We start from the raw sequence: 26,433 nt of genomic DNA, 5'->3' as shown, positions 1-26,433 counted from the left end.
AGGATAAAGAGTTCACTGAATTGATTATTACAAACTCTGGAATAATATTATACCAAGACGTCATAGTTTTTTCATATCACAGTTGTGTAAACAATCTTTAGACATGAGACACTAAAGATGTTTTGTCAATGGATGGTTGTATTTTGACTATGACCTACGAGTTCCTAATTATAGAATTCTAAATAATCTTAGCTCAAGTTCATCAAGAAGTTTATGAAGATGATTGAGTTGTCAAGAGATGAAGTCGTTGGTCAATAAAGTGAAATATCTGATAAGAGTTATCCAATTATTTCAGAACATATCAGTACTAGGTTAGATGACCAATTAAGGTTGATGGGTTTACTATACCCTAAGTTGTCCTTGGAGACAGGGGACCATGACCGATTAGTTTGGGACCCCACCTGCTGGAGATCCAACTTGTCCATTGGGTTAAACTGGTATGTTTTATAATAAAATATATAATCAGTGATAACAAACTATTTCTTTATTTAATACCAGCTGAGGTGGCTATCCATTAGAATAGAACTCCCATCCGGCGGCAGCGTGGCAGGAGAGACAACAACCGCAACACCTCACCGGCGTTCTTCGCATGGACTCCACGCGAAGAAGACAGGCGGAGAAGAGCGCCGGCCGCCGTGGCAAGAAAGCCGACAGGCGGCGCTTCCCGGCCAAGGCGGAGGCGGCGACCCATCAATCATACCCCGTGCGGATGACGTGGCTTCGGGAGCGGAAAAAGAAGCCGCTTTTCCCGAAGATTCAATCATATCCAATCATGTACAACGCTCTCTCTCTCTATATCTCTCCATCTCTCTCTCTCATCAATCATCATCTTGAATTCTGGAGAAGAAGATAGAGAGGAGAAGAGCGATGTGGGAAACTCTGCCGATGGATCTCGTGGGCCACGTCTTCTCCTTCCTCTCGCCGGCCGCTCTGGCCCGAGCCATGGCGACCTGTCGCCAATGGCGAGCATACGCCACCTCCCATCCCCGCCCCGCCCCCCCACGAGGCGAAATCCGGCCTTGGTTCCTCGCCGCGCGCAGCCGCCCGCCCGGCGGCGCCGCCGGCTGCCCGGCCTGCCTCGCCTACGCCCCCGAGCTCCGCCGGTGGAGCGCGCTTCCCCTCGACTTCCTCCGCTCCTCCGCCCGCGTCGTGTCTCCCGTCGTCGGCGGGCTACTCCTCTGCCGCCTGGGAACCGGCGGCGCCGCCCGCCTCGCCCTCTGCAACCCCTTCACCCGGCAGCACGCGCTTCTGCCCCGCCTCATCACCCCGCGCTCCAGCCCCGCCGTCGCGGTGGTGGCCAACGGCGGCGCCGCCTCCTTCCAAGTCCTCGTCGCCGGCGGCGCCACGCCCGGCGGGTACGAGCCCACGGTGGAGCTGTACGACTCCCGAGCCGGCCGCTGGCAGCTCGCCGGGGCCACCCCGGCGGGCTTTGCGGCGCGGCTGACGGTCTGGACGCAGGACTACGGCGTGGTCGCCGGCGGCGCGGTCTACTGGATGACCGCGGCGCGCGCCTACTGCGTGATGGGGCTCGACCTGGCCGCCGGGGCCTGGCGCGAGGTGAAGGCGCCGGCGGCGGAGCGGCTGCAGTGGGCGGCGCTGGTGGTGCGGCCGCGCGGCCGGCTGGGGCTCGTCGGGGGTTGCCGAGGCGGGGAAGGCCGAGTGTGGGAGCTCCGCGAGGAGGACGAGTGGGTCGCAGTGGCGGAGATTCCGTCGGCGGCGGCGGAACGAATCTCCGGCGGCGGCGCCGCCAGGGGGGTGGGCAGCGACGGCGAAGTTTATCTCTACGGGGAGGTCGGGAAGGGGATGGCGGTGGGGAAGGAGCTTGACGGGCGGTGGAGCTGGGAATGGGTCGACGGCTTCCGTTCTGCTCTTCCTTCGAAGACTATCCTTCCTCCTCTCAGAGGCTTCCTATTCCACCCCAGTCTCTCCCCGTCCCCGTTCCTCTTGCATGGGCTTGGACTCGACGGAACTGGCTAATGGGCCGACTAAGGCCCAGATCACGGAGTTCGAAATTCGAGAATGTATTTATATTTATTGAACTATCAGAGGACTTTTATCCGGAGAACCAAGAGCTCGTGTCGTCGGCCATGGCGTCGAGAGTCGTCCTGCCGCGGGGTTTAGGTCTTCTCGAGGGGAGATTGTGCAGTTCAGGGCTACGCTTGGCGACGTCTAGTGTATGCCCTTCTTCGAGATTTGCTGCTTCGCTCTCGATTCGACGCTTTCCGAGGTTGGTCGCGCGTGCCCGCCGTGGGAAGAAGGCTTCCCCGCCGGCGGAGAATCGGACCAAGAAGAAGGATAAGGTGAGAAGAATTTCCCCCTAAACCTCCCCTTTTTCGCGGAATTCAAATTTGGGAACCGAGTTTATTGATCAGTCCTCCGATGGGTCTGATGACTGCAAGACGAGTTTCTTCGATTTTCGCGGGAATGGTTCCAATTAGGTTTTTCCTGATTGGATGCTACTGTTTTGCTCGCAACGTGGAATTGATTTTATCCTGCTTTCTCGCGGCAGAAATCGGCGCCCGCAGATGGTGAGATCGACGAGAACGGCATGGATGAAGACGCATTCGAGAAGCTCTTCGCCCAGCTCGAGGAAGACCTGAAGAACGAAAATCTATCCTTTGACGACTTGGATGACGAGATATCAGTGGAAGAATTAGAGGAACTCGAGCGGGAGTTGGCAGCTGCACTTGGTGATGACGACGGTGACGAAGACGATGATGTTGATGATGACGACGAAGACAGCGAAGACGAAGAAGAGATCAGGATGCCAAAGCTGCGAAACTGGCAGCTTCGGAGGCTCGCCACCGCTCTAAAGACTGGTCGACGGAAAACCAATGTAAGCGGCTTGCCCAGAAATCTACTTAACCATGATCTTCAACTTATGCTTATCCTTCCACCGGATACACAACCAGTTCGATGTAAAGGCGGAATTTTCTCTTAAATCTTGAGATGGGTGTTCACGACTAAGATTCTGTCAACAATTTTTCAGATCAAAGCGCTGTCAGCGGAACTGGGCCTCGAGAGGGCAGTAGTCCTGGAATGCCTGCGGGAACCGCCGCCGGATCTTCTTCTAATGGCGGCGACATTGCCGGACAAGAAGGCGGAGGAAGAAACCCCTAAACCCATCAAAGAAGACGCTCATGTGGAGCCGTCCTCGGCGCCGGAGGAAGCGCCGGAGCCGGCAGCGAAGGCGGCGCCGGTTCACGCCATGAAGGCGCAGTGGTCGGCGAACAAGAGGTTGAAGAAGGTCCAGTTGGAAACTCTTGAGCGGGTCTACGCGCGTAGCAAGCGGCCCACGGTAAATCTTAAAACTTGGGGAAATTGAGTTAAGGTTCGTCTCCTAATTCGTGAATTTTTTTCTTGCAGAACGCGATGATCAGTAGCATTGTGCACACGACGAACCTTCCGCGGAAGACGGTGGTCAAGTGGTTCGAGGAGAAGCGGCTCCAGGTTGGCGAGCCCGAGCCCCGCCGACCGTTCCGTCGCTCTGAACAGACCACCGTCTTCTCCTGATTCTTCTCCCTTCCGAGTTTCTACGTGTGCGATGCGCTTAAATCTTTTTATTACTTGCCATTGTCTAAGCCCACTTTTTGCTTCTTTTTTCTTTTCCAATTTTAAGCAGTGGTTAGTAAAACTAGGGTTCTACCTAGGGAAGAACACAGTCTGGTCTCTGTCTGGTATTAATCAGTGTGAAAGTCAATGTTGACTAGTCAATGTGAAAGTCAATGTTAGGTTGACTCGGCGACAGGACTATAATTAGAGAGTGAAAGAGGGTGAGAAGGATAGAGGGAGAGTAAGCAACACAAATCAAAATCAAGGTAAGCATGAGAATTCTAATTGTGGACGCGGCAGTTTTGGCAGGTCCAATGGGCGAGGAAATAGGCGACTGAACGGGAATCAGAACAATCGACCTGTTCGACGATGTTAAATTTGCTCTCGCCTAGGTCATCGAGCACTCAAATGTTATGAGCGATTCAATCACTCATAAGCTCCTCGAGATCTAAGAATCCAAACATCAACCTATCAGATAAATGAGGCTTCTACTCCAGGCCATCCTCTCTGTTTGATCCCACAATCAGACCTCACACTCAAGCTTACAGCACTACCTCCTCAACTTTGCCATCATCCTATTGGTATCCAGACAGTGCCGTGACTCACCACGTCACCTCGGACCCTAACTTCATCATCTACCCCCAAGCGTAATCTGGAAATGACAAAATCTTCATCAGCGATGGCACAAGTTTGTCAATTAATTCCACTGATCACTCAACAATTAACTCTGCATCTCATCATCTTCACCTCAAGAACATTATTATGTCCCGCAAAATACATGCAATCTCCTTTTTGTTAGCCAATTCACATAGGATAACAATGTTTTTTTGGAATTCCTTCCTAACAATTATTTTGTGAAGGATCGTTCTACTGGCCAGGTTCTTCTTTAGGGCAGGATTGAGGCTGAGATGTATCATCTCAACTCACTACTGCCCCCTTGTGCCTACATCGGAGAATGCAGCATTCCTGAAATTTGACATCACTGGCTCGGGCACCTGTCCTTCTGTCTTTTGCATCAAACGATTAAACATTTTGGTTTACCGACTTTGCATTTACCCAAACAATACTTTTGCGATTCTTGTTGTCTTTCTAAATCACATCGGCTTCCCTTCACGTCTTTTGGCCACCGTGCCACTAAACCTTTCCAACTTTTTCACTCTGATCTCTAGGGTCCTTCTCGTATGCGCTCTCATCCTCAACATCTCTATTACATTATTTTTGTTGATGATTATAGCAGATTCACATGGTTATATCCTCTCAAGGCCAAAAGCAACATCCTGATTGTATTTGCTCAGTTCCTCTTACTAGTCGAACACCAGTTCTCTTCCAAGATCTGTGCTCTCCAGTCTGACTGGGGTGGTGAGTTTTAGGCTCTCAACAAGTATCTTCGGTCCCATGGCATTTCCCACCAGATCTCCTGTCCGCACTCAGCAAAATGGCACGACCAAGAGAAAGCATGACCATATCATCGAGAGTGCCCTCGCATTACTTCATCACGTATCCATGCTGCAATCTTATTGGGATGAAGCTACCTCAACCGCCACGTACCTCATAAATCGTATGCCTACTCTCTCTCATGAGTCACCATACGAGGTTCTTTTTCAGCAAACACCGCATTACACTTTTTTAAAATCGTTTGGCTGCCTCTGCTTTCCCAACCTACGTCCTTATGCCTCCACCAAATTCAGTCTTTACTCTGAACGGTGCATCTTCATTGGCTACAGTCCTCATCATCATGGTTACCGGACTCTATCTCCACGCACATGTAAATTCTACATCTCACATGACGTTATTTTAAACGAGCATGTCTATCATTTTCCAACTCTTCTTGGAACAATCTCCTCTCCACATTCCACTACATCAGGCCTTCTCGAACCAAGACCATCTCATCATTATCCTCTTCCCATTCCTCCCTCTGGGAGCCATTCTGCTACACCCTCATTCTCTTCCTCGTCTTCATCTTGGATGGTCGACTCAACCTCCGCTGCTTCCACATATGCTACTCTTGACATCCTACCGTCTTCACCCCTCAATGGCCCTCCCCACATGTCCACTCCAATTTATCCCTCTCCACTATCTTTGGATACCACTTCGACTCTCTCTTCGCACTCACACCTTTGACCCACTCGTACTCTCACTGACCTGCACGCCTGCACCCTTCCCCTTCACTTGTCCTCATCTTCTATTTCTCCTACATGTCATAACGTCATTTCCAGCTGAACCCACTTATTTCACTGTTGTGGCTTGTCATCCCGCTTGGCATCAAGCTATGATTGCTAAATATCAAGCCTTGCTTTGCAATAACACCTGGACTCTGGTCGCTCCGCATCCCAACATTCGTGTTTTAGGCTGCAAGTGGGTATACGACCTCAAGACACATCATGATGGCTCCATTGACCGCTACAAGGCACATCTCGTGGCTCAAGGTTTCCGTCACACCACCAGTCTTGATTACTAAGAGACATTCAGCCATGTTGTCAAAGTATTCTCTATTCTTCTCATCCTCTCCATTATTGTCTATCGTAATTGGATCATCCATCAATTGGATGTCTCTAATGCCTTTCTTGACATAGATCTTCAAGAAACTGTCTACATGAAACAACCACCAGGTTTCTATAATCCTCATTTTCCTCATCACATGTGTCCTCTTCACAAATCTCTCTACCGCCTCAAACCAGCTCCACATGCTTGGTTTCTAAAGCTGTCTACTGATCTAATTTCCATTGGTTTTATTGGCTCACGCACTTGATCTTATTTAAAAAATAAAAAATTACCCCTACTTCGTGTCTCTATCTTCTTATTTATGTAGATGATTTTCTCTTCATGGGATCGGATCGCCAGGGGGTTCAAGCTATGCTCGCCTCTCTTCTTCAGGCATTTGCTATTCGCAATCTCGGCCCTGCTCGCCATTTTTTAGGTATCCAACTAATCTCTCAACCTTACGGTCTTGTCCTTTCTCAAGCTTAGTATCTCTCCACAATTCTTCAACGGGCAAACATGCTTCATTGCAAGCCTACAGCTACTTCCGCCTCCACTGCAACATCGTCAACCGCCTCTGATTAGTGTGATACCACGACGTATCGCCAGATTGTTGGCTCTCTTCAGTACTTGACCTTATCTTGTCCCAACATTTGCTATGCCGTAAATAAAGCATGTCAACACATGCAGAATCCCCAACCTATCCACCGGAAAGAAGTCAAACATATTCTTCGTTACCTCCAGGGTACCATGAATTATGACCTTACTTTTTATTCTAACACTCACTCTACCTTGAGTATATTTAGTGATGCAAATTTGGTAAGTGATGCTGATGATCAACGCTCTACTAGAGGATACTTAATTTATCTCGGCACCAACCTCATTTCATGGAACTCCAAAAATCAAGCAACAGTCTCTCGGTCAAGCATGGAAGTAGAATACAAGGCCATGGAAAATGTGACTTCTAAACTCAATTGGATTGAATCTCTTAGGAAAGAACTCCACCTACAATCCACCAACACACCAATTCTTTGGTGTGACAATCTCAGAGCTACATACTTGGCCAGAAATCCAGTTTTTCATGCACGGACTAAACATGTTGAGATTGACTTTCAATTCGTCCAAGAGCGGATTGCTGCTAAGCTACTTCAAGTTTGATTTACGCCTAGCCAACATCAACTGGCTGATCTCCTGACTAAATGTCTTCTAAAGCAAACATTTCTTCGTCTCAGATCCAAGCTCAACCTCACTCCCCTAATGAGCTTGCCGGGGGATGTTACGCAACCTCCTGACAAGGCATCTCCTGACACTTGAGACGGCTCTACGAAGGCATGATAGCGCTACAATTTTCCAGACACAAGTTACCTTACCATGGTTAAGTTTAACTATGGTGAGGTTAACCCATCTTCGATGCCTATAAATACAGAACAGTTTGATCCTCATATTGATCATCTTTAAATACTTCTTTCTTGTTTAACTCAAGTATCTTTTTAGTTATTCTCTTTTTACTTCCTCTTTCTGCATTCATCTTTCTACTTCGGTAGAACCTCTATCTTCATCAAGAGGGAGAGGAAGAGAATGAGATAGAGAGAGGGTGAGAGAGGGAGAGAGGGAGAGAGTGAGAGCAGAAAAAAGTGTGAGAGAGAGAGAGAGGGATAGCGGGAGAGAGGGAGAGGAGAGGGGGAGAGTGGGAGAGCAGGATAGAGGGGGAGAGAGAACAAGAGGGGGAGAGTGAGAAAGAACCAGAGGGAAAGATGGAGAGGAAGAGAGGAGGAGAGAGAGTGAGCGAGAGAGAGGGAGAGAGAGAGAGAGAGAAGGAAAGAGGAAGAGCAGGTGATAGGGCGAGATAAAGAGGGAAAGGGAAAGACTGGGAGAGAGTGTGAGAGAAAGAGGGAAAGAGGGACAGCGAAGAGAGGGAGAGGAGAGATGGAGAGTGGGAGAGCAGGATAGAGGGGGAGAGAGAACAAGAGGGGGGGAGTGAGAAAGAACCAGAGGGAAAGATGGAGAGGAAGAGGGGAGAGAGAGTGAGCGGGAGAGAGGGAGAGAGGGAGAGAGAGAGAGAGAAGGAAAGAGGAAGAGCGGGTGAGAGGGCGAGATAAAGAGGGAAAGGGAAAGACTGGGAGAGGGGGTGAGAGAAAGAGGGAAAGGGAAAGACTGGGAGAGGGGGTGAGAGAAAGAGGGAAAGAGGAAGAGTGGGAGAGAGTGAGAGAGAGAGGACGACCTAGAGAGGGAGAGAGAACAAGATCAAGAGTGCGAGAGGGAGAGAGGGAAAGATAGAGAGCATGCGGTCTTCAGTCTGGTTCAATATGCAAACCAGAACCAGGACCGGACCTTCAGTGAGCCCTAAAGAGGCTGACTGTCGATCCGGTTCAGTCTGGTCTGACTGAATTTCAGTAAGAACACGTCCTTCTGTAGTTCTATCTATATTGAAATTAGTATCAAATGGATAACTGATTATCTGAAGGGTACTTTATGTTATTATTTTGTTTAATAAAACTGATCTTAAAACCCGTGACAATAAATTTAATCATGTAAGATTCTGATAAATAAAAATAAGTATGTCTTAAAGGTTCATTAAGGACAATGAAAATTGAATTAGCACATTTACCTCCCATTCAGGATATCTGTTTCCAACTAATGAATTGGGATTCAAGACTATATACTGATTTCTAATTAGTTTAAAACAACCACTCTTACTTTAATATCATGACTTCTCTTTAAAATTTTCTTCTTAAGTTATTAAAATATGATGTGGATATTTTCTTATTAATTATGAAAAAATAGATCTTATTAATTATTAATGATTTATGTATCATGTTATTGTGAGATTTTGTTTTCACAGGCTACTTATTTGAGAAGAGTGAAACAATAATACTTTGCTTACGAAAACTAAGCTACCTAACTTTTGCGTATAATTTATTGACGGTATAAAGATCAATTTGTTATGTTTTATCTCTCTTCCCTGTGTATATTATGCACATACATATCTTTGACTCTCCTCTATAGCACTCTCCTGTCTTGCTCAACCCTGTCAGGTATTGTGAGATTTTCTTCTCATAATATAATTATTTGAGAATCATCAAAGAGTGATGGACCTTCATTTCACCCCTTTAGGGGATACGAATCTTATTTATCACTTTTTTCCAATGCTCCACTTTTCCCCTAACTCCCTCATATTCTTTGATGCAACGTTTTTGATCATGATCCCTAAGCTTATCTTCAATAAAATTTTCCTCATGCCCTAAAATACATTCTTGTGGATTACTTGTGCACACAAAAGGATTATCAGGTTTTTTAACTTTTACTTGTGACTGTCACATCAGCTGAAGTTACTTCCCATGAGGGATCTCCTTTCTACTCTTTGCCATCCTGGTCCACTCATGCATCTTTTTCTCTGCCTCCTAGACTTCTACCTTTTATTGTTACTTATAATTCTCCTCATGTCATTATTATTCCTGTTCCTCCATCATTGGCATCACTACCTCTTATCTCTTACGCAAATGACTTGGTACTAGTAGCAGATTTATTCCCACATTCTACATTTCAATCCACATTGCCCTCAAACTTGCCATCCCATCGCGTTGCACAAACATCTTGACCGTAAGTCAACAATAGAGTTGGAGATTGGTGCCACATAACCTGTGACATTTGGAAAATTGTTTCCTAGCCCCGCTGATGGAAACATAATGCCATACAGGTAGGTCTTCAACTCATAGTACAATTTATATGGCTCCATCGCTTGTCATGAGCCTCGTTCAATTGCTCGTTGCTTTGCCCAAGCTTATGGCATTTACTACATAAATACATTCTCTATCATCATTTTGTTGAACTCTATTCACACTCTGCTCTCATTTTTCCTGCATCATGATAAATATATTTATTACTAGGAATAAGTGTTGCCTTTCTTGATGGTAACTTAGAAGAACAAGTCCGTATTCAGAAACCTCAGGGTATAATATTTAGGGGGAGTCTTCAAAGGTTTATTTGCTTCAACAAACCATCTATGGACTTAAGCGAAGTTTATATATATAAATATATATATATATATGTACATCTATATACAAATATATAAACATACATATATGTGTGTGTGTATAACTCTCCTTCCATTCTGGCAGGTTACTGTGAGATTTTGTTCTCATAGTAGAATTGTTGGAGAACCATCAAATAGTGGTAACCTTCAGTAAGCTCCTTTAAGGAATTTGAATCCCAGTTATCATATTTTCTCCAATGCTTCACTTTTCCTCGTACCCCCTTGAGTTCTTCAATGCAATGCTTTTGTTCAAAATCAGTAAGCTTCGTTTTAAAAACTTTTTCATCATGTTTTTTCTTATACTTGTGACTGTGTTACATCAGTTGGATTACTTTCCATGAGGCGTCTCCTTATGCCTGTCTACCATCATGGGCCACTCATGCATCTGTTTCTGTGATTCCTAGACTTCCACCTCATATTTCTCCTACACCTTCATTGTTGACATTGCAACCTCTTACATCATCTGCCAATGATTTGGTACTAGTGGTAGATTCGTTCCCATATTCTCCATTTGAATCAATATTGCCCTCAAACTCTCCATCTGCACCGTGTATGGATGATCTTCACCTTCCCATTGCATTGCACAAAGCTCTTGAATAGAAAGCAGCAATAGAGATTATAGATTATTGCTAGATTGCCCGTGCCATTTGGACAGTGGATCCTGGCCCCACTGATGGCACTATTGTGGCATAAAAGTGTCTCTTCACATTATGGTATAATTTGGATGCCTCCATCACTCGTCATAAGGATCATACAGTTGCTCATTGCTTCAATCAAGCTTAAAGAACTGACTACGTAAATATATTCTCACTCATCATTTTGTTAAACTCTATTCACACCATGGTGTCATTTGTCATGCATCACAATAAATAATTTCATTAATAGGAATAACTGTTTCCTTTTATGATAACTTAGAAGAACAAGTCTTTATTAATAAACCTTTAGTTATATCACGTAAGGGGAGTCTTCAAATGTTCATTTGCATCAACAAACCATCTATGGAATTAAAAGAAGTCTGCATGCCTGGTTTGTAAAGTTCATCTATCTATCTATCCATCTGTCTATTTGTTTGTGTGTCTGTGAATCCCTCTATCCACCTGTTTATCAATATATCTATCTATATGTCCTATCTATCTCTCTATCTTTCGATAATGTTTTTATGAATGTAGAAATATCTTTCTATTTGTTTTGTGTATTTATTTATATATCTATCTATCTTTTTTCAAATAAATTAGTCATTAATAGGAACGTAATAATACATTGTTTAACATGCTTTGTTTCCAAGAACCATTCATATGAGATTTCTAGCGGAAACGGAGTTGTGAATATGAAATTCGCAAGCTCCTAGGGATCATTGTTGTGGGTATCAATTATGATTGCTTGGTTGATTCTCCTTCATTCCTACTTGGTTTCCTCTTGTAGGAGAAGCTTTTCTACCATTTCTGTCCATCCATTTAATGTTGCTACATGTTTCCTTTCTTCTAGTACTCATCTTCCTAGGTTTTTCTTTGCCTCTCTAGATTGTTACCTTGTGTGCAGAGCCTGATTTGCTAATTCACCAGTCTCTTCTTGTTGTTGTATCAATAGTTTAAAAAAAGAAAGATAACTTCAATGTCAAGTGAAAATATGAAAAGATTTTTATGTATGAGTATACTCATGTATTTTTCCAGATTTTGATCGAAACAGAAATGCATGATATTGTTCAAACAGATCCCATGATATCTGTAGATATTAATAAGTTAGAATGATTTAATATCACATCCACCAGTAAAGACCTCAGAGATTTAGCTAGGCCGATTATTGAAGGTAGAGAAGAAGATACCACCCATGGTCTCTTGAGGAGAGGCCCATATTTTGTCATCCACATGGTAGTGCATGGTTTGCATCAAATAATCACTCATTGTGTACTCCTTTCACCCTAGCTTCAGGTCTAGAGACCATAGTCACTGTAGGAGTTTAGCTTCAATATTTGATGGATGAGCTGGCTATGTTGGTGTGATCAGAAGGAAACACTTTGCAGTTTGCAGCTCGTTCTTTCAGGCCTTTTCCACCTTGTTGATGCCAGCTTGATTTATTATTTTGCTTGTGCCTTCTCATATGTGTTTCTGCTTCTTTGTTTGTGTTGATACCTGGGTTTGGCCATTTCTTTCCTTTTTGATAGCCTTTTACTTATACTTTTTTTCATGCCTTCTCATAATTTCCCTCACTTGAATGAGTAGTGCTCTCCTATTTTTCCATGCTGATTTAGGTTCCCTGATTAGTTGACCATGGTGAATAATAATTGGTGCAAACCATGCTCTACTTCCTTGAGTGGCAAGTGCATGCCACTCCCAATGTGAACATAAGAGACCCCATGTTCTCCTCCTCCTTCCTCTATAACTCATTTCCAGCTTATTCTTTGGATTCTGAATATGGTAAATTTTGAAAACCATGATAGAGAATAAAGTGAAGCTATAATGTATGACTTCAATGTTTTATGAATCCTATCAAAATAACAAGAGAATGAATCAAATACTGGCTTTTTTCTTTTATATCTATCTATCTGTCTGTGTTTGTCTATCTTTATATATATATATATATATATATATGTATGTATGTTTGTTTGTTTGTCTGTCTGTCTGTCTATAAATCTATAATTTGTTAGAAATCTAATTTTGAATATTGTTTTCTAGTAGGGTCTCTTGTGGCATTTTGACAAACACATCATGGATACAACCAATTTATCTTATTTCCTCCCAATTTAATCATATAAAAATATTTACAAATACTTATTAACTGTAGCATAGTATAAACATTGATCCTTTAATCATTCCTATTAATTCCTATTATCTTGTATTATTCTCTCCCTTTTTATTTGATTAAGTAAGCTCGTCTAAACTTAAGGCATACCTTCCTTTCCCTAGTTCTCCCTACCTTCCTTCCACTTACTACTAACCCTCTACATTTTTACTGTCTTCTCCTTACATGACCTTATCCCTTCTCTTACTCAACTATATAACTAATCTATTTTATTATACTTATTATCATCTTAGTTTCCCTAACACTGAGTCAACTATTAGATCCATCTCTATAGGCCAGATACTATGGGAACAACCTCACTCCTAAAATATATATTTGAGCAAGATTCTTTATTCAAAAATACATTTTAAAATTAACACCGTACTTTGCCTTCATCTTCAATATGTATGTCTGTATATTTTTCCATATGTGTATCTGTATATTTACCTCTTTTTAAGGTAACATTTCAATGATGTGAACATGTTGATACATTCTGTAGGAGGCCACAATGGCAAATACCACAAAGGTGAGATATATAATTTTGGCATCGAAGAATGCTCCAACATTGAGAAACGTGCATTTTCTGATTTGGATGTATCCTCTTCTTCAATATCTACCTTCTTGCTGCTATGGTTGGTGAGGACTAAAATAGAGAGCTTTATGTGGAAGTGGTTCTGGTTATAGTGCATGAACGTTGACGGAACGGGGTTCAAACTAATTACATGACGTAGAATCATTTGTCGGTCTAAGGATATGATGATTTTTTCATTCGTGGACAGCAGAAGGAAATAATAATACTAATAGCATGACTTTTCTTACAACAACATTTTATCATATCTTTGAGGTGGACAAAAGAATCATCCGCTCAGGGGGTTCAAACTAATTACATGACGTAGAATCATTTGTCGGTCTAAGGATATGATGATTTTTTCATTCGTGGACAGCAGAAGGAAATAATAATACTAATAGCATGACTTTTCTTACAACAACATTTTATCATATCTTTGAGGTGACACATGACAAGTGTTTTTCACGCCTATAACCCATCTTCAATTCAAGCGGTTCCATCTCCTAGAGTTGCAAACGAGAAAAATCCTACTCATCTTAGAGATACATAGAGATATTATCTGCATTTTCTAGGATGCATATAGTAACTCACCTATTGAAAGTTATAATAATCCTCTGTACTCCATTCAATTCATATAAACATAAATTATACTACCAAATTCAGTTTTATGGTCTGGTACCTTGGATCGAATGTTTATGACAACACACACATACTTCTTCATAGTGGGATTTGTTTTCCCCAGCTACATTTTAATCTGTTATTTGTGAATTTCTCTCAGCAGGTCTACAACAAAATATAATGAGGTAGTCTTTATGGAAATACATTAAAATGAGTAATTATATGGATGAAAAAAATTCGTAGACGCATAGTGAGATAATGACAAAAAACTGAATGGGTGACTTAAACAATCACCATTGAAGGAATTCTGATGGCTAAATCAATTTTACCACTACCCCTTGATGAAAGACATTTCTTGAACTCATCTTAACTTTGGTTGTTGGCCAAACACTCTATAAATTTGAAATAGAAAATTTTGATGGAATATATAGTTAATAATACATAGTCAGAATTAATGCACTCGAGTGTTTATACAAAAGTGTGTTTGAATCTATTACATCAAATGTTTCAAGTATGGTGTAAAGTGTGATAAGTTTTGTTTTTTTATTTTCTGTGGCGACCTATTCCTAAGCATCTTCCATAGGAAGAATGTTATCTTTTCTAGGACAACAGTTTTCCATATGCCAACGGATATCATGTACTTGGTTTTATCAATAAAAAATACTCCATAACTCATTTTGTTGTAAACTCTCTTGGTGGTGTAAGACCATACAATGAAGTCTAAGTGATTATCAAGTTGAGCATTTTTTTCTAATTTCTTCAATGAAGATTTCTGGTATAATAGATTGTCTCAACGTTTCCCCAATCCTGATCTAGGAGTTGTTGGACTATAAGAGCTGGTTCTCGGATCAACATATTAGGTAGTTTTCCTATGCATCCTAGAGCCATCTAATATGTCTTCCAAACAATCACTTGGCCTTGTACAATATTCCTATGAATAATATTCAACATTTCCTATCACATGTCTGTGATTTTTTGAATTATTTGTGGCAAATGTCTAGTTATTAATTCTAGATCCCAATGCCCAATTTTGGGTCTTATTAGTTTGGCCCAAGGAGCTTCATTTTTGTGGAAATTTCATGCTCTTTTTGTCTGTATAATTTCATAATATCCTCTAGGTTTCTAATTCCCAAGACATTGGTTCTTTCGAAAATCATAAAATTTTCAATTATATCCAATGTATCTTTTTTTATTCACCCTCATAATTGGACCATAGGAATGTGGCCATAATTCGATAGATTGCATCAAGTGTTTTTTGTTCACTCTCACTATTTGGCTATTTTTTTCAATATTCAAAGCTGAAAAAGGAGCAAAATGGTTGAATAAAGTCATCTATGAGCTTGGTATTTTTCTTTAGATCTCAGAGCTTATACCATTGTTGTGTGAAAAAAATGGATCAATAGCACAAGCGAAAGAGCCACGGACCTAATTAAAAGTCAAAGCACATTGTGATGAAAAGAGTTCCATTAACTAAAAACATTTCAGACCCACTAATGAAGGCCCTAGCTCACGATGTTTCTAAGCATCACTATAAAATAATGGGATTGTTGCATATGGGTGATTGGCTTTAGTCCAAGTGGTGGATTGATGGATATTATATGGTGGTCAAGCAAATCACACTTCCATGATTTATTTAAGTTATTTGAAATTAATATTTACTCATTATTAATAGGGTGTGACTTCTATAATGAAGTTACAGGAGTATGTGCAGTGATCTAATGAACTATTATTATTAGATCATAATACATCAATCACTAAAAGGTATTTTGAATATTCCTATTTTTTGATACTCGAGACAAAAAGTCGAGATATCCAAATAAAATACCACTATCTGGTCCTACTTATACAATTAAGTATGGCTAATCATGTGGCCATTAGTGTAGAGATATTAAGGACATACAATGGGTTCTCTTTTGAGACAAAGTGCACAAAAGTGATCTGTATGAATCCCTAAATTATATTATACCTAAATGTCAATTACATTGATTCATCTCAAAGTTGTAGAAGGAAATATCAAGTAAATCATGTGTTTAAATAATCATATTTTGACTAAGACACACAAGTCCCTGATCATAGTATTTAAATATTTCTTAGCTCATGCATAGTAACTAATACACGAAAGTGATGGAGTGATCAAAATGGGATCGTCTGCCCTCAATATAAGAGGATATTGAATCAAGGAAGAAGATGCATCAAATACATGGGCAGGGTAATAGGGATATTGGAGGTATTCAATAATCCCCATTAAGCATCAACACCAACAGAATGACAGATTAGGGTTTGATAACTAACCATACTTGAGTCCTTTGAGCGTCTCAAGAGGAGAAAGGATTATACACATACGATAACCACTGGTGGTGTCACCCATTGTAGGTGCCCATGCTAGCTAAATATGGACCCCTTTTATTCTATCTCTGAGTCTCCACTCACTCCATTAGAATGTATTAATGGTGAGAAGATCAACCAGATCTTTACATGGAATTGGAGACGAAAAAGAGGAGATTCAACGGTCCCTTGATCGCATGGATACTTCTAGAGAGCGGGCACATGAACGCCTCTAGGTTTACTATATTTAGAGATAAATTGAGAATTCATTTCCACCTTCAGTTACATGAACATTTTTCTCTACAAGAATTCAATTAAGGACTAGAACCAACACACACGACCATATATCAACGTGCACAATGCTTTGGGTGACAAATTCCACAAGGACTAGTGGTGTATCTGTCAGTCAATCAGGAAGACCCTTCCAGTGTAGAAACCCTCCAGAGGGGCTGCAATGTCTGTCTCTCCACCCCCTCCTTTTCTCCTTTTCTTTTCTTTGTTGTGTTTTGTTTTCTTCCTTTTCTTATTCTTCTCAATTCCTTTTTTTCTTCTTCTTGTTCTTCTCTTATTCGTCTCTTCTTGTGTTATTATTCTTTTCTTCTTCTTTTATTATTGACTTCATCTTCTTTTTTTCTTCTCCTCTCGTTCTTTTAATTAGTATGTTCATCTTGCTTTCTTATTTTTCTCTTCTTCACTACATTTTTCTTTGCTCTTTTATTAATATTTTCATGTTCCCATCTTCTACTTTTTATATTCTTCTCTTTTTCTTTTCTTCATCTTTTATTATTCTTCTCTTCTTCCTATTTTATTAAAAGTTTCATTTTCCCTTGTTTTACTTTTTATATTCTTATCTTTTTGTTTTCTTCTTCTTGTCTCCCTCTTTTATTAATATTTTTGTTTCCCCTTCTTCTTTTTATATTCTCCCTTTTTCCATTTATCCATCTTTTATTCATATTTCTTATTCCTTCTAATTTTCTTCTTCCTTTTTTGTGTCTTCGTCCATGCTGTTTTTTACTTTTTCATCTTTGACTTTGACATGGACTAGTCAATATGATGGGACGGGACCACACCGTGTCCAGACTGTAGATAAGTTTTAGGCCTTTGCTAAAAACTGGGACTCTATCGGGACAGTCAAATCGTAGTGCCCATACGAGGAGGATGTCTTCATCAATTGACTCAGTCAATTGTATTTTACTTGATATGTTGTAAATGTGAACATGAAGGCGAACTCCTTGAGCACCTCTCACTCTTTGCAAGGGATTACTGTCCTTTAAATGCAAAGGATGCATCCCTCTTTATCATATCTCCAAGTCAAAATAGAATATTATATTTAAATCTATTGAATAAGTTAAAATATCCTACATCTGATGGCTGTTTAACAATATGGTATATATACACACGAAAATCAATTTTATGGAGAAACACTAACATATAACAGATTTAATATCAGATATCGTAATGACAATTAAGCGTTGTCTGTATCCATTAACCGATAACGGGCATCAGACATCAATAATGGCGTCCCTGGTAGCAGACAAGTTTTGCACAAAATCCTTATCATAATCGATATCAGATATCCGTGTTTGGAAGCATTATCTGAACAGTAGCACCCAAGTGGAAACCTCTTTCTCCATTTTGTTTGGGCCTAGTGACAGCTACATGTCCTGGATCGGGCCAGCATGAAGAGCCCTGAGCTGAAGGGTATGAGCTATTTTCTCCCATCGGTGGGCCCGTAACCGGTTTTTATTGCCCCCTAGTTTTTCTTTGTAGTAGTGACACGCCACTTGGTCGCTTGGCATTTACTCTAGCTCTCTAGGGACAAGTCCCTCATTTTCTTTAATGGACAGTTGATTCCGATATCGGGCCCAGTAGCAAATTCACATTCTAAACTTCCGAAGAAGTCGGGAAGGGCGAAGCGTAAATAAATCCAAAGTTGGATTCATTTTGGAAAGTATGATACCCCCGGATCGGCTGGATCCCGTGGGATATACCGACTCAAGCGGACGGATAAGATAGCTCCACGCTTCTCATTCTACAGTCTTGGATCAAGAGGCGACTGGTGGACATTATGATTCCACGCGGACGCTTCCTCACCGTCAGATGCGATATGATCGGACGGTTCAAAATCCGCCAGAAAACGTACAGATGGACGCTTTACCCGCTGGGGGGGACGGTAGCCAGTGAGAGGAAGAACCCCGCGCGAGAAGAAATTTCTAAAAGAAATGTCTGGTTTTGCCCTTTGATCTGGCGCAACGGCCGGTGCAATTTCGTCTTTTGGACAAGTCTCTGTATCTGTTCAACGCTCCTAAAGTACATATCTTCAAAAAGGGCACGGAGATGCAAGTAGAATCCCATTCCTTCTCTCTGTCTTGCTGCTGGACTTTGTCTCTACCTCGCTCGTGCACTGCCAGCGGCCGGCATCGAAATTGGATCTCGGGGGAAGAAGAATGCAGGATCAGGCGACGAGCTCGATACCGTCGAGCAGCGAGAGATCGTCCAGTTCGGCGGTGCACCAGCTGAGAGAAGGTAAAATCCCCGTTCGATTTCGAGGATTATTGCTCGCAGATCGCTTCTTCTTTGCGGCTGACTTGGGAATCGGCGAAGGAGGGGAGAGCGACGAGGAGATCAGGAAAGTGCCGGATTTCGGGGGGGAGCTGCCGGCGGGGACCTCGGTTTCCGGGAGGGAGGTCTCTTCGGTGGCGCGGCGGCAGGCTTCTTCGAGCGAGGCCGCTGCCCTGCGGAAGAGGGGGAGAGACCCGGCGGACAAGGAGCACAAGCGCCTGAAGCGGTGAGAATGAAAGCCTTGCCCCTGCGGTAGAATATCGTCTGAAATTCTCTATTCTCTTCCGATGGGAGAGTAGGTTGCTGCGGAACAGGGTATCGGCGCAGCAGGCAAGAGAGAGGAAGAAGGCCTATTTGACCGAGCTCGAGGCCAAGGTGAGCGAGATCGAGAAGCGCAACTCGGAGCTGGAGGAGCGCCTCTCCACCCTGCAGAACGAGAACCAGATGCTAAGACACGTAGGTGCTCTCCCCATGTCTGAACCTGTCCTATTCGAGCCGGCGGATCCGAGATTATCCGGGGTCTTTCTTCTTCTGTCTGCTTCTGCCGTCTCTAAAGACTCCATCTTTTCTTCGCTTTTATCGGCAGATACTGAAGAACGCTTCCGCTGGGCGGCGGGGAGCGCCGACCAACGCTCACGGCGAGGGATCCGTTTGAGAGAGCTTCATACTTCTGCACTCTGCTTCTTCCTCTCCTCTCTCTCGCTCTCGCTCTCGCTCTCGTCTCCGCGGAAGTTGAGTCCGCGTCTTCTCTTCCATGGCGGAGATCTCAACTGCCCGGCCAAGTCTCATAACTCAGGCAGGTATCGACTGAACACAAAATTGTTGATCTCGTTGAGCAAGAGAGAATACTGGAGAAGGAGGGAGAAGCTACTGCCGACAGGGGGAAAGGAAGGTCAAAACTGAAAGCTGGAGCTTGATCTGGCGCTGTACTCGGCGACGAGCTTGGCGAACATGGAAGACTTGTTCTCGAGCAAGCGGGCGGGGGAATCGAACTCGGCAATGGCGCCTGCGCAACCCGCGACGGTCAGAAGCTCAGAAACAGAGGAAGAGGGAAGAAGGAAGAGGGAAGAGGGTTACCGTTGTCGAGGACGAGGACCATGTCGCTGTCGAGGACGGAGGTTATCCTGTGGGCGATGGTGAGCACGGTGGAGCCGGAGAAGTGGAGCCGCAGCGTCCGCTGAATCAGGCCGTCCGTCGCGGTATCGACGGACGCGGTGGCCTCGTCGAGCACCAGGATCTTGCTCTTTTTCAGTATGACTCGGCCCAGGCAGACCAGCTGCCGCTGCCCGACGCTCCAGTTCTCCCCGTTCTCCGTCACCGCCGAGTCGAGCAGCGCCCCCCGCTTCCGGGCTTGGTCGCCGAGCTGGCACCGGTCCAGCGCCTGCCAGACCGCCTCGTCCGAGTGCTCCTCGAGAGGGTCGAGGTTGCTCCGGAGAGTGCCCTCGAACATGGTCGGGTCCTGGGGGATGATGCCCAGCCGGGATCTCAGATCGTGGAGACCGACGGTCGCGATGTTTCTGCCGTCGATCAAGATCTCCCCCGCGGCGGCCTCCACTATCCTGAACAGGGCCTGGATCAGCGTCGACTTCCCGCTCCCCGTTCTTCCGACGATGCCCGTCTTCTTCCCGCCGGGCAGCACGCAGGTCAGCCCTCTCAGCACCAGCGGCAGCCGCGGCGCGTACCTCACCTGCAGCCCGCGCAAGTCCACCTCGCCGCGCGACGGCCAGCTCGTCTCCGCCGGGCTGCCTTCCACGGCGAGCGGCGGCTCGCTTGGGATGCTCGTGTACTGCAGAATCCTCTCCACGGAGATTATCTTGTTCTCGAGGTTGCAGAGGTTCCAGATGACCCAGGACTGGATCATGTTCAGGTTCAGCCCGTACGTCACCGCCACCCCCGCGATGGCTGCCATGGCGATGATACGAGAGTCAGCCCAGGAGAGAGAGAGAGGCGGGGGAAGAGGAGGAGGAAGAGGAGGAAGAGGGAGTTGCCTGGGCTGATGGATCCGACGGGGATGGAGACGAGGAAGACGAGGGAGAAGGCGAAGGCGGCCGTGGCGAGCGCGTCCAGGCGCAGGCAGAGCCACTCCATGGCCGCCGCGTTGTGGAACTTGGGCCTCGAGTACTTGTCGTTGAGATGGAAGTTGGTCTCCACGAACCTCGCCCTCTGGTCGAAGCTACGGATCGTCGTGGACCCGGACAGCGACTCCGCAAAGTGCTGTATGATGGGCGCCTTGCACACGCCCACCAGCCGCGCCAGCTCCCGCGCTGTCGCGATGTAGTATTGCTGCGCGCGCGCCGCCGATAGTGACTCAGTGAGTGATATACAAAGCGCGAGGCGGCGGGGTCGGGCTCGAAAGAAGGATTACCTGGTACCAGACGCACACGGCGATGGCGGGGATAAAGACGATGAAGACCTGCCACGCCACCTGCGACATGACCGCGACGATGCCGAGCAGCTGGATCACCGAGAAGGCGAAGGACCCGATCTGGGGCGCGAAGGAGGTGTCCACCTCGCTCTGGTCCGTCGACGCCTGCGGAAACAGCGATAACCTCAGCTAATCTAGTTTATAATTGTCTAGAATTCGTCTAGTTTTATAGTTCTAGTTTATAATTGTCACCCGGTTTAGGATACGGCCGCTGGGCGTCGCGTCGAAGAAGGCCATGGGAGCCCGGAAGATGCACGCATGCATCTTGTGGAACAGCAAGGTGGCGGTCTTGTAGCCGGCCGTGGCCACGAGCATCGCCCTGCAAAGGACGAAGAGCGAGCTCCCCATGGCCAAGCCCACGTAGACGACGATCAGAACCAGAGAGCTCACCGGCGGCGGCGCGTCCGCGGCCGGCGGCGCCGCCCACGCCATCCAGTAGTTGCTGGCGATCTGCAGGCCTTGGAAGAGGATCTGCGCTCCGAGAATGAAGGGCACGAGGGCCCCTTTGTAAGCCGTCGTGAGGTATTTCCAGTAGACGGCGAACTCGACTCTTCCCTTCTCTCTCTCCTCATCTTGCACCAGCTGCTGCGACTTGCCGCCCTGCTCGACTCTGATGTCCTCGCTCTGGGTCTTCTTCTTCTTCTTGAGATGGGTCTCTGCGTCCCCGGAGGCGGCGACTTCGCCTTCGCCGGAGATGTCCACGGAGTCGAGCGCCGACAGGGCTTCCCTGTGGGCGCTGACGAGCTCCATGAATTCAGTGCCCGAGCGGAGAATTTCCTGGTACTTGCCCGCTTGCGTGATCCTCCCATTCTTCATGACCTGCGAAAACCCCGCGCGAGAAGAGGAGGAGCATGAACAGGCCGTAGAGGAATGAGAGAGAGCTTTGAAAGAGATCTGCCGCTCACCAGAATGAGATCTGCCGACGGCAAGAACTCCACTTGGTGCGTGACGAAGATGACGGTCTTGGTAGCGAGCATACCCAGCAAGCATTCCTTGAAGAGATGGGACCCGGTGTGGGCATCCACGGCGCTGAAGGGATCGTCGAAGAGGAAGACGTCGGCGTCGTGGTACAGCGCGCGGGCGATTTGAATCCTCTGCTTCTGGCCGCCGCTGAGGTTTATCCCGCGCTCGCCGATCACCGTCTGGTCGCCAAACGGCAAAATCTCGAGGTCCTTGTTCAGCGAGCAGGCCTCCAGCACGCGCTCGTACCTGCTCCTCTCCATCGCCTTCCCGAAGAGTATGTTCTCCTCAATTTTCCCGCTCTGAATCCATGGCGACTGCGACACGTACGCCGTCGTCCCATGCAGCCGGATACACCCCGACGTCTTGGGCACCTCTCCCAAGATGCCGGCCAGCAGGGTAGACTTGCCAGCCCCCACTCCGCCGCACACCGCCACGGTCATCCCCCGTCGAATCTCAAAGTTCAAGTCTTTGAGCGTGGGCTCCTCGGCGGAAGGGTCCCAGGAGAAGGCCGCCTCTTCCACCTCCACGGCGGCGCCGCCGCCCGCCGGCAGCTTCTCGACGACGTCGTCCCGCAGCTCCTCCAGGCGGAGGAATTCCGCGAGCCGGTCCAGCGAGACCTTGGTCTGGATAACCATGGAGACCGTGTCCGGGAGATTGTAGATGGGCTCCTGCAGCACTCTAAAGGTGGCGAGCGCCGACAGGACCTTCCCCGACTCCAGCGGCACGCCCATCAGCATGCACGTCGCGAAGGTCGCCACGGAGACGACGGTCGGAGCACCCCAGAACGCGAACGTGATCATGGCCGACGTGTAAACGTACCGCTTCAGCCAGGAGGCCTCCTTCTCCCTCAGCTCCGTCACCCTCGACAGAAACTTCATCTCCCACGCCTGCAGCTTGAGTATCCTCATGTTCCTCAGAATCTCCGCCATGGTCTTCATCCTCGTGTCCTTGGCCGCCATCAGCCTCTCCTGGTACCTCTCCTGCATCTTCCCCAGCGGGAGGTTCGCCAGCATGACCACCACCGTCGCGGCCAGCGCCGCCAGCGCCGCCGTCCCCAGATTCGCGTACAGTATCGCGAGCGCCAAGCCCACCTGGATCGGGACCATCCACAGGTCGTGCATGTACCAGGTGAACATCCCGACTCGGTCCGCGTCCACGCTCATGAGGTTGATAATCTCCCCGCTCGTGCGGCCCTGGCGCGCGCTGTTCGACAGGGAGATGCCCTTCTGATAAATCCCCGCCGCCAGGCACGCTCTCACCCTTATCCCCGCCTGCTGCAAGCTGAAGAACCAGTACCTCTGCGACAGCCCTTCCAAGATCTTCGCCGCGATGAACCCACCCACCAGAAAATACCCCTGCCCCGCCGTCCTCCCCCGCCCGTTCAGAAACTGCACGAACGAGTCGATGAGCCAGGGCCCAACGTAGCTCGAGCCCGTGTACACCAGCGCGCAGAACGCCGTCCACAGCACCAGCGGCCACGAAGAGAAGACCAGCGCCTTCGTCAGATGGACCGTCCTCACGCCCTCCGACGATCCGCCGGCGTAGGCGTCGAGCTTCTCCGAGAAGACGGGGAAGACGCCGTCCACCGTGTCATTGGCCGCCAGCGAGGGGACGTCGTTCAGGTCCAGCGTCGTCCGGTATCCCACCGAGAATAGAGGATTCATCCACGAGAAGGTGACCAGGCTCCAAACTCCGGCGCTCGAGAACGGCGACTCCGCCGCGACGGCGCCGCCGTTCAAGAGAGGCTCGCGGGACTCACCGCCGTCGTGGGCTTCCTCTCTCCCGCCTCGCAGCGCGGCGTAGGCCAGGATAACGCCGAAGAGCAGCGACCCGATGTCCTCCGCCCAGACGTGGATAGGAACGTCGTTCTGGTCGAGCTGAATAACGTCGAGGAGGAGGAAGGAAGCGGACATGAAGAGGAAGAAGAGCCACCAGACCCTGAGAAACGCGGGGAATCTCCTCCCCTCCCGGCGCGGGAGCTCGACCCACGAGTAGGCGCTTATCGCAGTCCAAGACAGAGCCCTGGCGGCTAAGTCCCCCCCCATGGCGAGCTCCTCTCGCGACCATCTCGCCGGCGGGACGCGGAGAAGGTTGAACGCCGCGAGGGGGAGGCTGAGAAGCGCCAGCGACGTGGACGATAACAGCGCCGCCGGGTAGAGCCTGAATCTTCTTCCGTGATCGCTCTTGCAAGAACTCCCGCGGCGGCAAACCCGGCGAAACCAGACTGCTGACAGGAGAAGAAGCAGCGCGAGGTGGAAGGAGGCCGAGAGAGCCCGCAGGTAGAAGAAGAAGCCCATGCCTTGCTTCTGATTGGGAGAGTTGCAGGCGAGCGGCGTTGTTCCGGGTGACCGTAGTGGGGACAGTTTTATGGGGCTGGCGGCTTCTTGAGCCGCACGACGGCGGAGAGGAGACAAGAAAGAGAAACAGTGGAAAAAGGAGAAAGATGAGGACGTGAGTCTCTGCGGGGGAGAGTCACGGGGGCCACTACAGAAGGCCCGAATATTCGCAGGAGTCTGGGCGTGGAGAAAGACGGAGGGTGGAGAGCTCCTCCTCGGTCGTTCGGCAGATCCGACGCCGTCGCGATTCTATTCCATGGCCCCGCCTTTCTTGACCAGAGGCCCACCGCAAACCACAGGGATGCCGACAAGGTTACACTGTTGGATGTTGGTTTCTTCCTCGGCGAGGAGCTTGCCACTCTCTGTTCCTTGAATGACACGTGGGGGTCTCCCCCCACCCACAAAACCCCCCCCCACACCCTGGCCACTCAGTCACTCTACGACTGCCAGTCTGAAGACTAGCTAAACAATCATCGCAAGATGCCAACCTGATTGTTTGCCAAGTAGAATACTGCCCTAGGATTTGATTCATATGTGAATCAATTTTCTCTAAAGTGCACCCTCTATGAATATTTAGAAAGTCAGCACCAATGGTTTAAATGGGTCGAGCCATACTTCTTGTTAAAGCTAGCACTATGACTTTTGAGCACAAGTTATTTTGTTTAAGATATTTAGATGTCCTTCTTGAATGTCCTAAGAAAAGTAATGCTTGGTGATGAGTGATGAATATATTATCATCTCATCATAAGTTTTCTAATCATTGGATATGTTCTTGGACACCATTATAATAATAATGACGCAAAATTAGTATAATTTAGCGAACAAATTTAGATTGGATTGTAAGCCTTATATAATTTCTTCAGGTTCAAAAATCATAGCCATAAAAGCTAATGTGGTAGTAAATAAAGTTTTGATTTAGACTTAGAGGGGAAAATTGAAGACAGCAAACCCTTGCATAAGTTCTTCTGTCCCACAAGGACACTATTTTTTGCCAGATGAAGAGGTGAGAAGAGCCCCTACTCTGTCTCAAATAGTGTATTAATGCTCTTCCATGTTCCTCACGACCAAGGAAGCATCTTCTCTTAATCTCATTAAACTCTGAAGATATTCTTTCATGGTTATTGCTAGGTAAGAAATACTCCTTTCTTAAATCGACCCATGGTAGGAAATGTTCTTGAGATTATAAATTTTCTAGTCATGCAGGAAGGGAGTGAACCCAAGCCGCACAGAGAGTCAGCCTTGCCCTTTCCATTCTACACATGTCAAGTTGAAGAAGCAGTTTCATTCTAATTTTTCTGGTTACATTCTTTAAGTTGAAGGACCTTTTAGGACTGACTACAGTGTGACTAAAATCAAAGGTGGTACGCTCATGACTCTAATTTAGATCAGAACCTTTGTTGCATTACTATGTACTAGCGTTGCTTCTGCTTCGTTCCCTCTCATAATCTCACGCCATTATTGATTGACTTATTTAAGAACTCTTGCTCCTAAAGTAGTGCCTTCGTAACCATCAGAAAACATGCCCCCATGATGCGTTCTTAGCTCACAGAGTTTCATACCAAAAGGCTATCTCTGTGACTTTGAGAAGAGACGAGCTATAAGGGATATTTGCACACCATGGGATATTTACACAACAAGAAGAGACGAGCCCCCATGATGTGTTGGTTTGACCGATGAGCTATATGGGATATCTGAATGAAGCTGGCTTCTCCTAAAGTAACTCATAAAGTTGAGAAGTAAGAATCTTCAATGCAACAATGATCAACTTGTTGGGAATTTGAGACCTTCATTGGCA

At 46.4% G+C, this 26,433-nt stretch overlaps 4 protein-coding genes across 5 annotated transcripts; 3 read left to right on the top strand and 1 right to left on the bottom strand.

Moving 5' to 3' along the window:
• The first annotated feature begins 867 nt into the window (after positions 1-867).
• Positions 868-1,826, top strand: LOC144703446 (uncharacterized). Its single transcript, XM_078575608.1, has 2 exons — positions 868-1,768; positions 1,819-1,826. The coding sequence occupies exons 1-2, from the start codon at positions 868-870 to the stop codon at positions 1,824-1,826; spliced, it is 909 nt and encodes a 302-aa protein (XP_078431734.1).
• Positions 1,802-3,597, top strand: OCP3 (overexpressor of cationic peroxidase 3). The gene is made up of 4 exons (XM_078576246.1): positions 1,802-2,300; positions 2,510-2,836; positions 2,990-3,298; positions 3,367-3,597. The coding sequence occupies exons 1-4, from the start codon at positions 1,845-1,847 to the stop codon at positions 3,511-3,513; spliced, it is 1,239 nt and encodes a 412-aa protein (XP_078432372.1). The 5' UTR covers positions 1,802-1,844; the 3' UTR covers positions 3,514-3,597.
• Positions 3,598-18,684: 15,087 nt separating this feature from the next.
• On the top strand, positions 18,685-19,669 carry LOC144703938 (transcription factor HY5-like). Of its 2 annotated transcripts, none has more exons than XM_078576244.1 (4): positions 18,685-18,878; positions 18,960-19,140; positions 19,214-19,370; positions 19,501-19,669. In XM_078576244.1, exons 1-4 carry the CDS (start codon positions 18,800-18,802, stop codon positions 19,567-19,569), a joined length of 486 nt encoding a protein of 161 aa, XP_078432370.1. In that variant the 5' UTR covers positions 18,685-18,799; the 3' UTR covers positions 19,570-19,669. The 2 variants fall into 2 exon arrangements, with proteins under 2 accessions (XP_078432370.1, XP_078432371.1); XM_078576245.1 differs by having other exon boundaries at positions 18,690-18,878; positions 18,957-19,140.
• Positions 19,670-19,722: 53 nt separating this feature from the next.
• ABCC3 (multidrug resistance-associated protein 3) lies at positions 19,723-24,688 on the bottom strand. The gene is made up of 6 exons (XM_078576243.1): positions 22,245-24,688; positions 21,532-22,158; positions 21,280-21,444; positions 20,903-21,197; positions 19,992-20,816; positions 19,723-19,920 (listed from the first exon to the last, which is right to left on the bottom strand). Exons 1-6 carry the CDS (start codon positions 24,597-24,599, stop codon positions 19,808-19,810), a joined length of 4,380 nt encoding a protein of 1,459 aa, XP_078432369.1. The 5' UTR covers positions 24,600-24,688; the 3' UTR covers positions 19,723-19,807.
• Positions 24,689-26,433: the final 1,745 nt, after the last annotated feature.

Source organism: Wolffia australiana, chromosome 5, assembly GCF_029677425.1.
Source record: "Wolffia australiana isolate 7733 chromosome 5, ASM2967742v1".
NCBI classification, from domain to species: Eukaryota; Viridiplantae; Streptophyta; class Magnoliopsida; order Alismatales; family Araceae; genus Wolffia; species Wolffia australiana.
This window is presented reverse-complemented; position numbering and strand designations above follow the sequence as displayed.

Excerpts from the sequence above, each read along its gene's own strand:
- ABCC3 (XM_078576243.1), bottom strand. The coding sequence starts at position 24,599 with ATGGGCTTCTTCTTCTACCTGCGGGCTCTCTCGGCCTCCTTCCACCTC. Across the intron at positions 21,445-21,531 it reads GCGGCCGTATCCTAAACCGG|GCGTCGACGGACCAGAGCGA; the intron begins GTGACAATTATA and ends CTGTTTCCGCAG. Across the intron at positions 19,921-19,991 it reads GGTCCTCGTCCTCGACAACG|GCGCCATTGCCGAGTTCGAT; the intron begins GTAACCCTCTTC and ends CGGGTTGCGCAG.
- OCP3 (XM_078576246.1), top strand. The coding sequence starts at position 1,845 with ATGGGTCGACGGCTTCCGTTCTGCTCTTCCTTCGAAGACTATCCTTCC. Across the intron at positions 2,301-2,509 it reads GGACCAAGAAGAAGGATAAG|AAATCGGCGCCCGCAGATGG; the intron begins GTGAGAAGAATT and ends TTCTCGCGGCAG. Across the intron at positions 2,837-2,989 it reads CTGGTCGACGGAAAACCAAT|ATCAAAGCGCTGTCAGCGGA; the intron begins GTAAGCGGCTTG and ends ACAATTTTTCAG.
- LOC144703446 (XM_078575608.1), top strand. The coding sequence starts at position 868 with ATGTGGGAAACTCTGCCGATGGATCTCGTGGGCCACGTCTTCTCCTTC.
- LOC144703938 (XM_078576245.1), top strand. The coding sequence starts at position 18,800 with ATGCAGGATCAGGCGACGAGCTCGATACCGTCGAGCAGCGAGAGATCG. Across the intron at positions 18,879-18,956 it reads GGTGCACCAGCTGAGAGAAG|GAGGGGAGAGCGACGAGGAG; the intron begins GTAAAATCCCCG and ends GAATCGGCGAAG. Across the intron at positions 19,141-19,213 it reads GAGCACAAGCGCCTGAAGCG|GTTGCTGCGGAACAGGGTAT; the intron begins GTGAGAATGAAA and ends ATGGGAGAGTAG.